This window comes from Mytilus trossulus, chromosome 12, assembly GCF_036588685.1.
Source record: "Mytilus trossulus isolate FHL-02 chromosome 12, PNRI_Mtr1.1.1.hap1, whole genome shotgun sequence".
In the NCBI taxonomy this organism is placed as follows: Eukaryota; Metazoa; Mollusca; class Bivalvia; order Mytilida; family Mytilidae; genus Mytilus; species Mytilus trossulus.
The window spans coordinates 28976534-28990652 of record NC_086384.1 but is presented as its reverse complement, the minus strand read 5'-3'; the positions used below and the strand labels follow the sequence as shown (position 1 = coordinate 28990652).

Here is a 14119-nt window from a genome sequence, read left to right as displayed (position 1 = left end):
ACCCAAGAGTTAAAAGATAAAAAAAATTTCAAAATAAAAATAAAGAACATTTTACAAGGACTTTAAAAAAAAAGATGTTTCGATACAAAAATTTGTATTACCCTTCTCTTTCTTCCTGGTATATCATCATCAGTAAATGGTGAAATGTCTGGAGGAGTTTTATCTTCTTCATCTTTCCTGTTGTCAATCAGTTTCTTAGTAATTGTTGGAGCCTTATACGACCATAGTTCAGCTTTAAACAAGGTTTTCTTAAACTTAGTAATACCAAGATTGACCTCTAAGGTCACCAGGGCAAACAACTTCAGCTCTATTGGGGTCAATTTCAAGTACATAACCAGACTGTAAAGAAAATTCAAATAAGGCAAATATTCATCAGCACAACAAAAAAGGGTCAAGTTATGATGCACTTGCCACATTTATTGAACACTTGCTTTTTCTACATGTAATGCATCTTCAAAGTCAATACAATAAAATTGAGAATGGAAATGGGGAATGTGTCAAAGAGACAACAACACAACCAAAGAGCAGAAAACAGCTGAAATGGGTCAATCTCTACAAAATTGGTTTTTTTTCAGGTCTCATAAAAAATGAAGGATATGGTATGATTACCAGTGAAACAACTTTCCACATAAGTTCAAATGATGTGGATGTAAGTAATTACAAGCAATAGTTTTATTTCATTTATTTATAAGAAACTCAAAAATAAATACAAAATTGATTTAAAAAGACGAAAAGTGCCAAAAAAAAACGAACACAAAAACATTTTGACACTTACCCAACATCTAGAGGGAACTTATTGAAAGTAATCTCAGCTGTTGTTGGGAAACGCAGGTCCATAATTCTTCCCTCTAAACGGAGTTTTCCGTACAGTAAAAACCCAATACCCAGTTCACCATAGACAGTCACTCCAGCATAAGGTTCTACACCACATATAGCCTTCATTTCTAACACCTTTGCTGCAATTTCAAACTTCATTCCGTAGTATGCTCCTGCTCCAAATGCTGAAAATATTAAATGAAAATTTTTAACATGAATTAAAATATATTATAACACTGGAAATAACAAAAATCTTTTCTGTATGTGACACTTATTTCCCTAAATCTAGACTAAGAATTAGCTATAGTAAACATAATGACATACAAATTGGATTTTTTTTATAGTTATGTTTTATTGATAAAAGACTTTGGTTTGATAAAAATATACTTATGAAGTATCACATTAGATCCTATTAGGAAAATTATGTTTATAGGGCCTTAACCTGTCTAAATGTGAGATTGCTCCAGTAAATCAATTATATGCTAATTTTAAGTTCCATCTTTTGAGCAGCATTTTTTTTTTAAATACAAAAATTAGGCTTAGTCTATAAAAAGATCAAAATGGTGTTTTTTTTAGGATATTTGATTTTGTTGTATATCAAAAGTTGATATAATAAGCCTATAGAAAATTTATAATTTTTTAAAGATTCAAATTTGTGTTTGACATGTACCCATTTTATCCTCAAAATTGGTATCCAAATAGTAATAACCCACAGTATTTTACTATGAATACTCAGATGGCAAACGTAAAAATGATAACAAAATTCAACTGTATGTACTGTGGATACATTATTATTCATTGGATATACCAATTTTCGAGGTTTTTATTGATATAGGTGAACCACGAAATTAAATGTTTAATGGATAACAAAATTTCGAAAGCTTGAAAGCAGACTTTGGCAAAACCACGAAATTATACATTGACAAACATGGAAGTTTTCCTGAATCCACGAAAAAATTGGTACCCACAAAAATAAATGAATCCAGAATTTTAATAATGATTTGATTTTTGTTTTTTGAAGTTGTAACGCCACTTTTGGTCTATTTTGTGTCTTCCAGTTTTTATTGGTAGAGAAAACTGGAGTGCTATTATAATTGAAGATATAGGAAATAGGCAATATATTTTGGTTAAAAACAACATAAATTTTTTGACTGCAACATACAAATAAATTGACAATTACTTACAGAACTGCATTGGTATAAGTCCACCCACTAACATGTTAATACTGTAGCTAAACAGTGTTATATCCTGTTTAGGGAAGCTGAAGTCTCCTCCCAGTGTGAAGTCAAAAGATTTAAACACCTCGTCTCCATTGGACAGTAACTTGGTAAGGAACTCAGAATACTAAAATTAGAAAATTGAAAAACATTAAGGAATAACCAAGATTGCCTGTTCACATTAGATATTATTTTCTTTTCTATCATTGAATCTACTTTATTCCATGATTTAAGTGTTCACCAAAAAAATGTTAGCTTTGTAGAGCTAATGAGTGTTTATATGTAGGTCAGCTTTCCAAAAAAATTAAACATTCCCAAGGGAAATAACTCACAAAACTGACAAAATTAAATAAGATATTGGTCTTACAAATCTTTCATATCAAGATAATTGAAAACTTTAAAAATTGCAAAGACTAGTGCAATATGATATTTGTCTTGTTTTTCATGTAGATTAATTCTCAAATTTCTCTTTGATTAAAATTACCCAGCGATCCTACATCTAGTACTTGACGTATATTGATAAAATTATCATTTTAACTAAAATTGAAACCTATAAAAATTTTGAGCAGCAAAAAAGAAGTCTTTTGGGTGTTTAAACCATGTTGTCTCATTGACTTATATATCCCATATGTACTTTTAAATTCTGAAATCAAACAGATTTATTAACACAGGGTCTTATGCTATTACATTATAAAAAAACATACCAATGCCTTTGCTAAGTCTCTCAAATCTTTCATAAGTTGAGCCACTAATATTGGATCAACATTCTTGAAGTCCATTAAAGTTTCAATGTCACCAACTGTCATATTAGCTAACTTCTCTCCTAAAAGTTTGGCTCCCAACTCGGACAATCCTTGACCAATAGCATAGGCATCCTTTATACCAGTAACAGCAAAGTCCAGTTCCTTGAAAATTTCTTCACCTAGAAAAATAAATTGATTATATATATATTTCAGCTTCTCGACAAAAAAGGTGTATTACAGCCTTTAACCTTTAAATTAACATTCTTTTATCAGATGCTTGGTTTTCTTGATTTTGGCATCCCCAATGGTCAATCCCATTTCTCAATTTAAAAAAAAATACATAAAAAGATGTATTTATTAACAGATCACAATTTACCTATATAAAAACCTCTCTTTCCTATGTAAACATTAAATATGATTCTTATTAGAAAATCACATGGTCTCATTCAAAAAAAAGAACCTGATACCTCAGTGTTTCAATTCAGTACTATAACCCACTGAGCTACAGAAGTGTTTCCCTAGCTAAACCTCTCACTACTGGCTAAATATTTACTACTCAAGGGAAATAATCCTATCACAACTGCTATATTTACCTCCCTGTACTGTAAAGGTTCCACTAAATGTTTCTCCACTGACACCAACAGTGGTGGGCATACCACTACCAAGAGCTTTGAGAGCAGACTTTCCACCAGTTTTTTCATCACTATCATCAATATCTGTTACCGAATAATCCTTACTATTTTTCTAAAATACCGTAAAAAACCACAATCAGTACATGTTACTATTAAAATTACATAATGATTACATATGAAAGAGATGAATTATATACTATGAATTCATTATTTTTCATGGGATACTATTTTTATGGATATTACATATGAACCTTTAAAAATGCTCAACAAATTTCAAATTGTCTATAGACTTAAGCTTGTGTGCAGACTTTGACAAAACAAAAAAATCAAATATCCCAAAAATGGAAAGTTGTGTTGGTAGTTGCGAAAAAGACTAAATCTCACACTGTTGAAGGTTGGGACTATTGTATGATACTTACACTGTAGTCCATACAAGCAGCAATGAAAAAGTTCTTCTCTGCTTCAGTTGCATTTCTGTCTGTCAATATTTGTAATCCTCCTTTCATGTCTTTGACGTCAACCCTTTGAAAATGAAAGAAACATAAATGTATACATATTAGACCGTTGGTTTTCCCATTTGAATGGTTTTACACTAGTAATTTTGAAGCCCTTTATATCTTTTGTTCGGTGTGAGCCAAGGCTCCATGTTGAAGGCCCTACATTGACCTTTAATGGTTTACTTTTATAAATTGTTATTTGGATAGAGAGTTGTCTCATTGGCAATAACACCACATCTTCCTATATCTTTACACTAAATCTCAATTAACTTTCACAAAAATACGTTATCAGTAAATTTACAGTATTCCCATATGTATATTAATGCCAATAATGATATTTAATAATTGTTTTTGTGATACAAAGTACAATTTTCATCCTTTTTGGAGGCAATAATACAACCAAGCACTGTAAAGATTACTTTCTATTTTCATGATGAACTTACAATATTAATTAAACATAGCACTGAATTAAGCAGCAGTACATATTTAGGATTTTTTTAAAAATTTGAGCTTTGTTCCTTTTTCCATACTAGTAGGTAGAACAGATAGTTTCGTACATCTGGCACTAACAGATAAATTAATACACATGGCATTACTTTCTGTAACTTATGCAATTCTAATAAAAATGGTTTTCTTGACAATTTTGATTATTTACATACACATCATTTTGTAACTTTTAATGATATCTTTGTAATAATAAATTGCTTGATATGGGCATGGATAGTCTATACAGAAGTTCATCCACCAGCACTATGTTGTTTGAACTTTCACAGATAGAAATAAGGCCTGAACAAGAGATAACTAAAGCAATCAAATCAATGCAAAAAGTGTTTTTTTTTTCACTTCGACCAATCTTTACCCAAGAAATTGGCTTCTGATCTGCAAGTATTTCAACCATAGCAAGAGAGTACAATGACAAAATTATTTAAATACAAAATACAGCCACAAAAATTTATATATTTTCAAACTACATACGTTGCTGCTACTGCACGTCTACGCCTCTTACGTCCTGTACATGTCTTTTTCTTCAGGTCAGATGCTGTCAGTAACTGATAATCTTCACATGTTCCAGGAGAAATGTAGCATGCAGTCAATCCTATGGTAGTCTTGTAAGCTGTAGCTGAGGTTGTCGTGTCCAGGGTAAAGTTTAACTTGAATGAGTCAGACAATTCTTCAACCTGTTCAATTCCTGTAAAAAAAAATTATTTGAAAAAATCTCTTTTAATTTGAAAACAATCCTGTTTACATTTAATTGTTATCATGGTTTTCAGTTTTATTGATAATTTCTTAATATATTTTTAAGCTATAAAAGGGTTCTTTAAACAGCGTTCAACAATCAATAGAAAGAAAAACAATAAATCCTTGCTTTAAAAAAGAAAAAATTAACAAGGCAACATTATTTTTTCCACTCTTTTAATATTTAACATAGTCCTATACAAAAAGAATTACCATTAAGTGCAGCTAGTCCAGTTCTTGTCCATGTGTGTCTCTCTAGTGTGTAGTCAATTTGATCAGCACATGTATCCAAAGCAAATGTCAGCTCAGTGTTACGTGTACCAGGTACGAAGTCCAAATCTAAACAACATGTGACACTGAAACAGTCAGCAGCCATCTGACATCTTGTCTGAGCATAAGTGGTGAAGGTCACACCAGTACAAGCTATAAAAGGTAAATAAAATGAAATGATGGAAGTTTTTAACATCCTTAGTTGGCTATACAGCCCTTGCACAGTCGGCTAAGGTAACTAAACAACATTATCTTCTTTTATATAGTTATAATCAGATGAAAGAATGATCTATTTCATTTGGTTAACATTCAGTTGAAAAAATTGTAATATTTTTGTATGCTTAGTATCTCAAGATTCCTGTATATTCAAGAAAACAAATGAATATTATCCAACTGAATAGTTTTTCAATATAGACTGACATGGATGAGATAAAAGAAAAATATTGGTTTGCCAATGAAAGTATGCTGGATAGAACTGTCTTAAATAAATAGATTATTAAGACAAAGTACTAAATTTTTATAAATTGTTTGTATTATATAATGTTGACAACAATTAAATTTTCTTAAACAACATTCAAATCAAAAATCAATTAACATACATATAACCATACCTTGAGTATATGTTCCTGAAGAAAACTGAGAACAAACTGTTGGCTTCCAGTAGTCAAAGGTTATTCCTGTTAAAATGTGTAATAATGTAGTGTTTGTATAAACTGTCTAACATTTCCTTGTTTACATCCAATTGTTATCATTTATCAGCAAAAAGTTTAAATTTTTGGCAATTGCACCAGAAAAAGGCAAATATTTTATTATTTTTTTCAAATAGAAAGCATAACTAGAGGCTCCAAAGAGCCTGTGTCGCTCACCTTGGTCTATGTGAATATCAAACAAAGGAAGCAGATGGATTCATGACAAAATTGTGTTTTGGTGATGGTGATGTGTTTGTAAATCTTACTTTACTAGTCTTGCTGCTTACATTTATCTCTATCTATAATGAACTTGGCCCAGTAGTTTCAGTGGAAAATGTTAATAAAAATTTACAAATTTTATGAAAATTGTTAAAAATTGACTATAAAGGACAATAACTCCTTAGGGGGTCAATTGACCATTTCGGTCATGTTGACTTATTTGTAAATCTTACTTTGCTGAACATAATTGCTGTTTACAGTTTATCTCTATCTATAATAAAATTTAAAATAATAACCAAAAACAGCAAAATTTCCTTAAAATTACCGATTCAGGGGCAGCAACCCAACAATGGGTTGTCAGATTCATCTGAAAATTGTAGGGCAGATAGATCTTGATCTGATTAATAAATTTACCCCATGTTGGATTTGCTCTAAATGCTTTGGTTTTTGAGTTATAAGTCAAAAACTGCATTTAACCCCTATGTTCTATTTTTAGCTGTGGCGGCCATCTTGATTTGATAGTCGGGTCACGCCACACATTTTTAAAACAAGATACCCCAAAGATGATTATTGCCAAGTCTGGATTAATTTGGCCCAGTAGTTTCAGAGGAGAAGATTTTTGTAAAAGATAACTAAGATTTACGAAAAATGGTTAAAAATTGACTATAAAGGGCAATAACTCCTAAACGGGTCAACTGACCGTTTCGGTCATGTTGACTTATTTGTAAATCCTACTTTGCTAAACATTATTGCTGTTTACAGTTTATCTCTATCTATAATAATATTCAAGATAATAACCAAAAACTGCAAAATTTCCACAAAATTACCAATTCAGGGGCAGCAACCCAACAATGGGTTGACCGATTCATCTGAAAATTTCAGGGCAGATAGATCTTGACCTGATAAACATTTTTACCCCATGTCAGATTTGCTCTAAATGCTTTGGTTTTTGAGTTATAAGCCAAAAACTGCATTTTACCCCTATGTTCTATTTTTAGCCGTGGCGGCCATCTTGGTTGGTTGACCGGGTCACGCCACACATTTTTAAAACAAGATACCCCAATGATGATTGTGGCCAAGTCTGGAATAATTTGGCCCAGTAGTTTCAGAGGAGAAGATTTTTGTAAAAGATAACTAAGATTTACGAAAAATGGTTAAAAATTGACTATAAAGGGCAATAACTCCTTAACAGGTCAACTGACCATTTCGGTCATGTTGACTTATTTGTAAATCCTACTTTGCTAAACATTATTGCTGTTTACAGTTTATCTCTATCTATAATAATATTCAAGATAATAACCAAAAACTGCAAAATTTCCACAAAATTACCAATTCAGGGGCAGCAACCCAACAATGGGTTGACCGATTCATCTGAAAATTTCAGGGCAGATAGATCTTGACCTGATAAACATTTTTACCCCATGTCAGATTTCCTCTAAATGCTTTGGTTTTTGAGTTATAAGCCAAAAACTGCATTTTACCCCTATGTTCTATTTTTAGCCGTGGCGGCCATCTTGGTTGATTGACCGGGTCACGCCACACATTTTTTAAACTAGATACCCCAATGATGATTGTGGCCAAGTTTGGTTCAATTTGGCCCAGTAGTTTCAGAGGAGAAGATTTTTGTAAAAGTTAACGACGACGGACGACGGACGACGGACGACAGACGACGGACGACGGACGACGGACGCCGGACGCAAAGTGATGGGAAAAGCTCACTTGGCCCTTCGGGCCAGGTGAGCTAAAAATAGAACGGATTAATCATGAATACCCATAAAGAACAAAATACTTGAAAAAATTCCCCAAAATCGACTCTGTGTATAGCAAAATTACATTCAGAACAATTTAGCAGCCAGCAGGTAGAATTATTTTTGATGAAATATTTTTTTTATACATACCATAGAAAGGTAAGTTAGGCTGTGTACACTCAGGATAGTACAGTTTATTGCTGGTAAATATGGTATACTCTTGTAAACATGACCCTCCAGCAGATTCAAAACATAATTTGATAGTTAAATCAACATTGAAGTGTTGCATTGATGCCACATGGTTTACACGATACATGACTCTCAAAACTCCATAGAGGTTTAGGTTTTCTGTTGTTCCTGTAAAAGAAAATGAAATGGTTTATTTTTCATTAAAAGTTATATTGGAAAGTACATGACAGGTGTAACACAATCTCATTAGTTTAAGGAAATATTCTTTGACTCAATGAGACAATATTATAAGTGTGTCATATATATAAACACTGGTCTGAAAAATAACTTCTTAAATTTTTAAACATGTCTAGAGAGATTATTTTTTGCTTAACATCTAGACATATTTAATGAATTTTCATGAAAAGAAAAAAATACATTTTCAAAATATAACAAAATTTTAGTGAAGAATATTAATACATAAACAACTTTTTTCGAGGGTTAAAGTCATTATATAACTCTTTTTGTAAAATTCACAAATGAAAAGGGCATTTTAAATGGAGATAAATAATTTCATGATATTCCTTTCATAAAATTCTAGGTTAGAATTCATAATAATTCATATTGAAACATTATCACTTATCAAAATGTTTATGAAAAAAGTTTCTGGTGCTCAGTAACATACCCCAAGCATAGTTCAGTAGATCCTTGTCAATAATCAGATTTTCCAACTGTATATTCAGTGTGTAGCTACATGTGTTCATGGTCACGGCAACATAAAAGTCTCGTTTGAGAACATCAGACTTGGCACAGCAGGAAACAGCATTGCAATCAGTAGCAATATGACACAGTAATTCTGCTTCAGGTAAGAGAGTTAAGTCCCCTGATGGTATAATACTAGCATTACATTCTGTAATGGAAAGATTTTAGTTTATTATACTTTGCTTTAAAATGCCATATTTTGATTGGCTAATACGAAGGTGTTAATTTACTCTATCCCACGGCTGAGAGGGTGACATTTTTTTTGCTTTTAATAGCTGAAAAAATGACATAAATTAATGAAACAATGGATTGAAAAATATAGGATATTGGGTATTTGTACAAGAAACAACAAACTCATGAAACACTAGATCACCCAACCATAGTAATAGCACTAACATTGAAGTTTTCACAATTAACTGGTGATGTATATGTATACTATTTACATTTTAGACAAAAATTTAGAATATAATAAATTGAAGGCAAAACCGTCAATTCTTCACTCTCGTTATCTTTTTCTATATGATTTTTTTTGGTTTTTTGGTTTTTTAATGCCACTTTTAAGCATCACTTTTGGGTTATTTCGTAGCAGCCAGTTTTTATTGGTGGAGGAAGCCAGATCTTTGTCTATATTATACAAACCATTATTCCATCCATCTACAGCACCAACATAGGGTGAACCAGTAAAGTTACAGATGTTGGAATACTCCATAAAGTCATCTATCTGCAGTAACTGTAATAAATCATCAGCATCCACTGTAGACATATTTGTTAGTCCCAAGCTTCTATCTGCTAGCCATGTGGATAGAGAAAATCCTGCAAAGAAAACAAACTCTCTTTAAAAGTCAGGCATCTTACATTTTAAACTTATGCACAGATCATAATGCTTTGCATATTGGTTGTTTACTACTTTTAAATTTGTTTTAAGTATTTCGTATTGAAAATATTCTTTAAGACATTATTTTCCAGTTTCATCTCATTTTCAACTAAATTCAATTAAAAAACTATTTTTAAACATCTTAATTTTTCATGGCAAACTTTAGAGATTATAATGAAACTTAAGTTACAAGTCTCTCAAGCAAAGTTGATCTTAGATGGATTAAGATTTTCATTTTATGTTCCATTTGATCGTACAGCTCTTCACATGCTAAAGTACATGTACTTAAACATTCTTGACTTTCAAATTTTTTGCTTGAGTTTTCCAGATGAAGGTAAATTTAGAAGAGTGATTTAACATGCATACAATTCATTAATATTTGTTCTTCCTATTTTAAATCTGTCTACATCTCACCTGCGTCCTTGAAGTCTGTATTGAAATCACAGCTTTCTTTATCAAAGACCGTCGCATTGAAGATAGTGTATTGCTGGTCACACGCCAATGAGGTATCACCATTCAGACAGAACTTTATTGACATTGTTATTTCATACTCGTTACTCAGCAACAGATTGTTTACTAAATAGCTATAAGAGAGAAATATGAAACTTTTTAAATGAGTCAAGTTAGTTAAAACATATCTTATTATACAAAATGGCAAATGGATCAGACACAAGTTGCATATTGAAGATTGATTCTATAATCATCTATGTCCTTATATATGCTAGAACTGTTGAAAAGATTGTATGTAACTTTAAGCTTGTTTCACATGTTATTTCATCAAAAACAAGTTGAAAGTTATAAATAAATAACTGTTCATGATTTATAAGTAAAAATGGTTGCTTATTCTGTATAAATAAAATATTCACTTCTACATTTTCTGATTATTTAAGTAGGTTTTGAATTATATTTAAAAGAAATGGCTAGGACAAGGAATATTTAATTGCTGTTCAATTATCATCAATTCATGGATAGACTGACAGGTAAATATAATGCCCCTCTTTTATTGTTGGAAAGACAGAAAAACGTACTCTATTTCAGCCAAGCCATATATAGAAAATTTGGCACTAGATCCAAAGTCATAAGCATGTAATGATATGTCAGTTTCTAGCTTGTCTACTTTAAGACGGAGTCTGTTGCCACATGTGTCCACGATCATTGTATATTCCAGTGATGTGGCTAGCTGAGGCACATCAACACAGCATCGTACCCCATTACAGTCTGTTGGGATACTACACACAATGGTATCAGCTGGTGTAAATGTATTATGTGCAATTGTGGCACCACAAACTGAAAATAACAAAAATATATAATGTTGTTTTGTTTTCCATATTGAAATATATATGTAAATGAAATATTATCAAATTCATCATGGGAGAAACAAAACATTAAATTTTACATAATATAATTTTTTTTGTGATTTTTTGTTCCACAAAAAGTGCAGATGAAAATTTGCAACCAATCAAACTTCTCCTTTTCACTTTTTCTTGGTGTATGATCTATTTATCATATTTTATAAGGAGATTTTAGACAAATGATAAAAGTTAAAAAATCAAAATTGTAAGTGAAGGTTCTTGATTCAGGAAACTTTTTCTACAGTAAGATCGACCCCAGTGCCAGTTCAATTATTTTGATTTCAAACTTAAACATGACATATTGATTAAAATCTGTTATGTACTTTCATCTTTGACATGTTATTTGTTAATTTTATTTAAAACCATTGTATCTTTTATATGCTATTAAATTCAAAATACATCAGAGTTTACTAACCTTCAAAACAATGGCTATAAATATTCAAAATAACATCATAGACATACTACATACCATTATTGAAGCCATTAGTTGCAGTTGCTGTCATAAATGGATTCATTTTATTGTAACACTTGTCCTCAAGACTGAAGTAATTATCCACACCAAGGTCATCGATCAGCTGTAGCCTGGCCCATTCTGGTAGGGGTGAAGTATTGACTGGTAGACCAACTGATGATAGCCAGGTACTATAGGAAACTGTAATAAGATATTTTTGCTATAACTATTTGATAAGGTATGAGCAAAATGTTTTGCTGTTGAAAAGTTACATTGTAAACACTTTTTAAGAAATGAAAACTATATTTTTTTTAAGAATCAGATTAAAAATACAAAATGGAAAGTTTATAGTCAAATAGCAAAGTCAAAAGTTCAAACACATCAAACAAATTGATTACAACTGTCATATGCATGATTTGGTACAGACATTTTCTTATGAAGAAAATGGTAGATTCAACCTGCTTTAAAAGCATTCTAAACATCTCACTTGAATGACAGTTGCATAAGTGGACATTATACATAAAGAAACAGCTTTGTAAAAAAATACTAAAAAAATCAATCTTTTTTAAAGATCTAGCTTAAAATGAAAGGTATATAAATGAAAACTCACACTGTGGATTAACAAAGCCTGTTGCCCTATCACAAACTTGTTTCAAGAGTTCAAAGTCAGTGAGGATGGTTTCTTCTAAAGTACAGGCACCACTAGCCTCATAACAAGCCATCAGGTCCAGGCTAACTAAGTATTTATTACTTGTCACAAGATTGTTCACTGTAAACCTACAATATCATTTATATAAGTTAGTTAGAATGGATTCATGTACAGTACAGGCACCATTGGCTTCATAGCATACCATCAGGTCCATGTTCACTAAGTACTTATTACTTGTCACAAGATTGTTCACTGTACACCTACAATATCATGTATATAAGTTAGTTAGAATGGATTCATGTACAGTACAGGCACCATTGGCTTCAAAACATACCATCAGGTCCAGGCTCACTAAGTACTTATTACTTGTCACAAGATTGTTTACTGTAAACCTACAATATCATTTATAATTCTATAGACACAAACTTATATGCTTTTTCTAGGTAACCCTACAATATCATGTATAGTTTTATACTAACTTTTTAGTAATTTTTACAAATGTTAACTAGGTTTGCTGTATTATGTCAAGTTTTGTGAAAGTATAAAGATAATAAAACATCTTTTAAATCAGTTTTGCAATGTTGAGACATTATGCAAGCAGCAGCTCTTAATCTAACAACTGTCAGTGCTTTTACAAGTATTTTCTCTTACCTTAGCCCATAAACTCCATTCAACTTGTAAACTTCCTCAGTTCCTAAAATATCAAATATTAAATTGTTTAGCTAACTTGTATGCAACAGAATCAGTTAAATCATACATTGGATACACACAAGTAGTTTTCATTATATATTACAATGTTTTGAGAACTTGGAAAAACTTCTTGTAGTTTCATAATGATTATTTTTTTTTATATTTTCTGTCCTTAAATTTGATGCAACAGATACATTTTTTAATGCTTTCTTATCAGCTAATTACCCCAAACGTAGCCAGTCAATGATATAGTTCTGGTCATTCTTTCAAGGGTGACAATCAGCTCTCCTTTACATGCATCTATCTGAACACTGGCCTCAATACTTCGACCTACTTCTGTTTCCTCAAAACAACATGTAAACTTTTCACATGTATTGTCAACGTTACATGAAACTGTATTAGCGAGCGCTGGCAAGCTACTTGTAGGAACAACAGAACAAGCTAAAAAATAATTACATACTTTAAATTTGGTAATTGAATTTATGCAAATTCAGGAAAATACAATTAAAGGAATAACACAATCAGTTTTCTGTAAATGTTTTATTATCATGTAGTTTTTATTGGGTATGAGTTATGACATGTACACCAAGTCAAAGATTAACAACTAGTTTCATAGAAGGTATGCTTGCATAATTAGTTGCTTTCATCCATGTTTTAGCTATCTGAGAGTTGTCTTAAATGAAGAAATCTCCTTATTGCTAAAGATTGATTGATTGATTGATTGTTGGTGGCTTTATGCCGCATTAGAACAAAAAAGGCTGTATCGCGGCGATTATTGCTAAAGAAGCAGTGTGATTTTGATAATTATTGTGACATCACAAGAAAATCTATGAGCAGTGCACATCTTCTTTATTTGAACGTTGGTAGATAGTTGTTTCATTGGCAATCATATCACATCTCCTAATTTGTATATTAGTCTACCAAGTACAAATTGGGTAAACATTTTTGGATGATGCAGATCATATATCATTTTTATCAGAAAGCAAAATAAAAGATTAACAATGCAATAAAGTCCTTTAGATTTAGTGAAAGTAGTCTTGTGGTATATACACAAACAAATCTACCTTTCAATGTATCTTATGAGATAAGCTGTCAACTTTATTTTC

General features: G+C 31.4%; 1 protein-coding gene across 1 annotated transcript in view; it reads right to left on the bottom strand.

Annotated features, from left to right (window-relative positions):
- The window catches only part of LOC134693741 (uncharacterized), a 180100-nt gene that overhangs the window by 44170 nt on the left and 121811 nt on the right, over positions 1-14119 (bottom strand). Inside the window, exons 141-158 of the mRNA XM_063554642.1 lie at positions 13239-13454; positions 12975-13017; positions 12285-12451; positions 11693-11875; positions 10900-11158; positions 10286-10455; positions 9637-9810; positions 8921-9145; positions 8218-8424; positions 6023-6088; positions 5355-5564; positions 4881-5094; positions 3828-3930; positions 3370-3520; positions 2738-2955; positions 2001-2160; positions 776-1001; positions 102-339 (exon numbers count right to left, since the gene is read on the bottom strand). Coding sequence (XP_063410712.1) covers positions 102-339; positions 776-1001; positions 2001-2160; positions 2738-2955; positions 3370-3520; positions 3828-3930; positions 4881-5094; positions 5355-5564; positions 6023-6088; positions 8218-8424; positions 8921-9145; positions 9637-9810; positions 10286-10455; positions 10900-11158; positions 11693-11875; positions 12285-12451; positions 12975-13017; positions 13239-13454 — 3230 coding nt within the window. The remainder of the gene's footprint in view (positions 1-101; positions 340-775; positions 1002-2000; positions 2161-2737; positions 2956-3369; positions 3521-3827; positions 3931-4880; positions 5095-5354; positions 5565-6022; positions 6089-8217; positions 8425-8920; positions 9146-9636; positions 9811-10285; positions 10456-10899; positions 11159-11692; positions 11876-12284; positions 12452-12974; positions 13018-13238; positions 13455-14119) is intronic.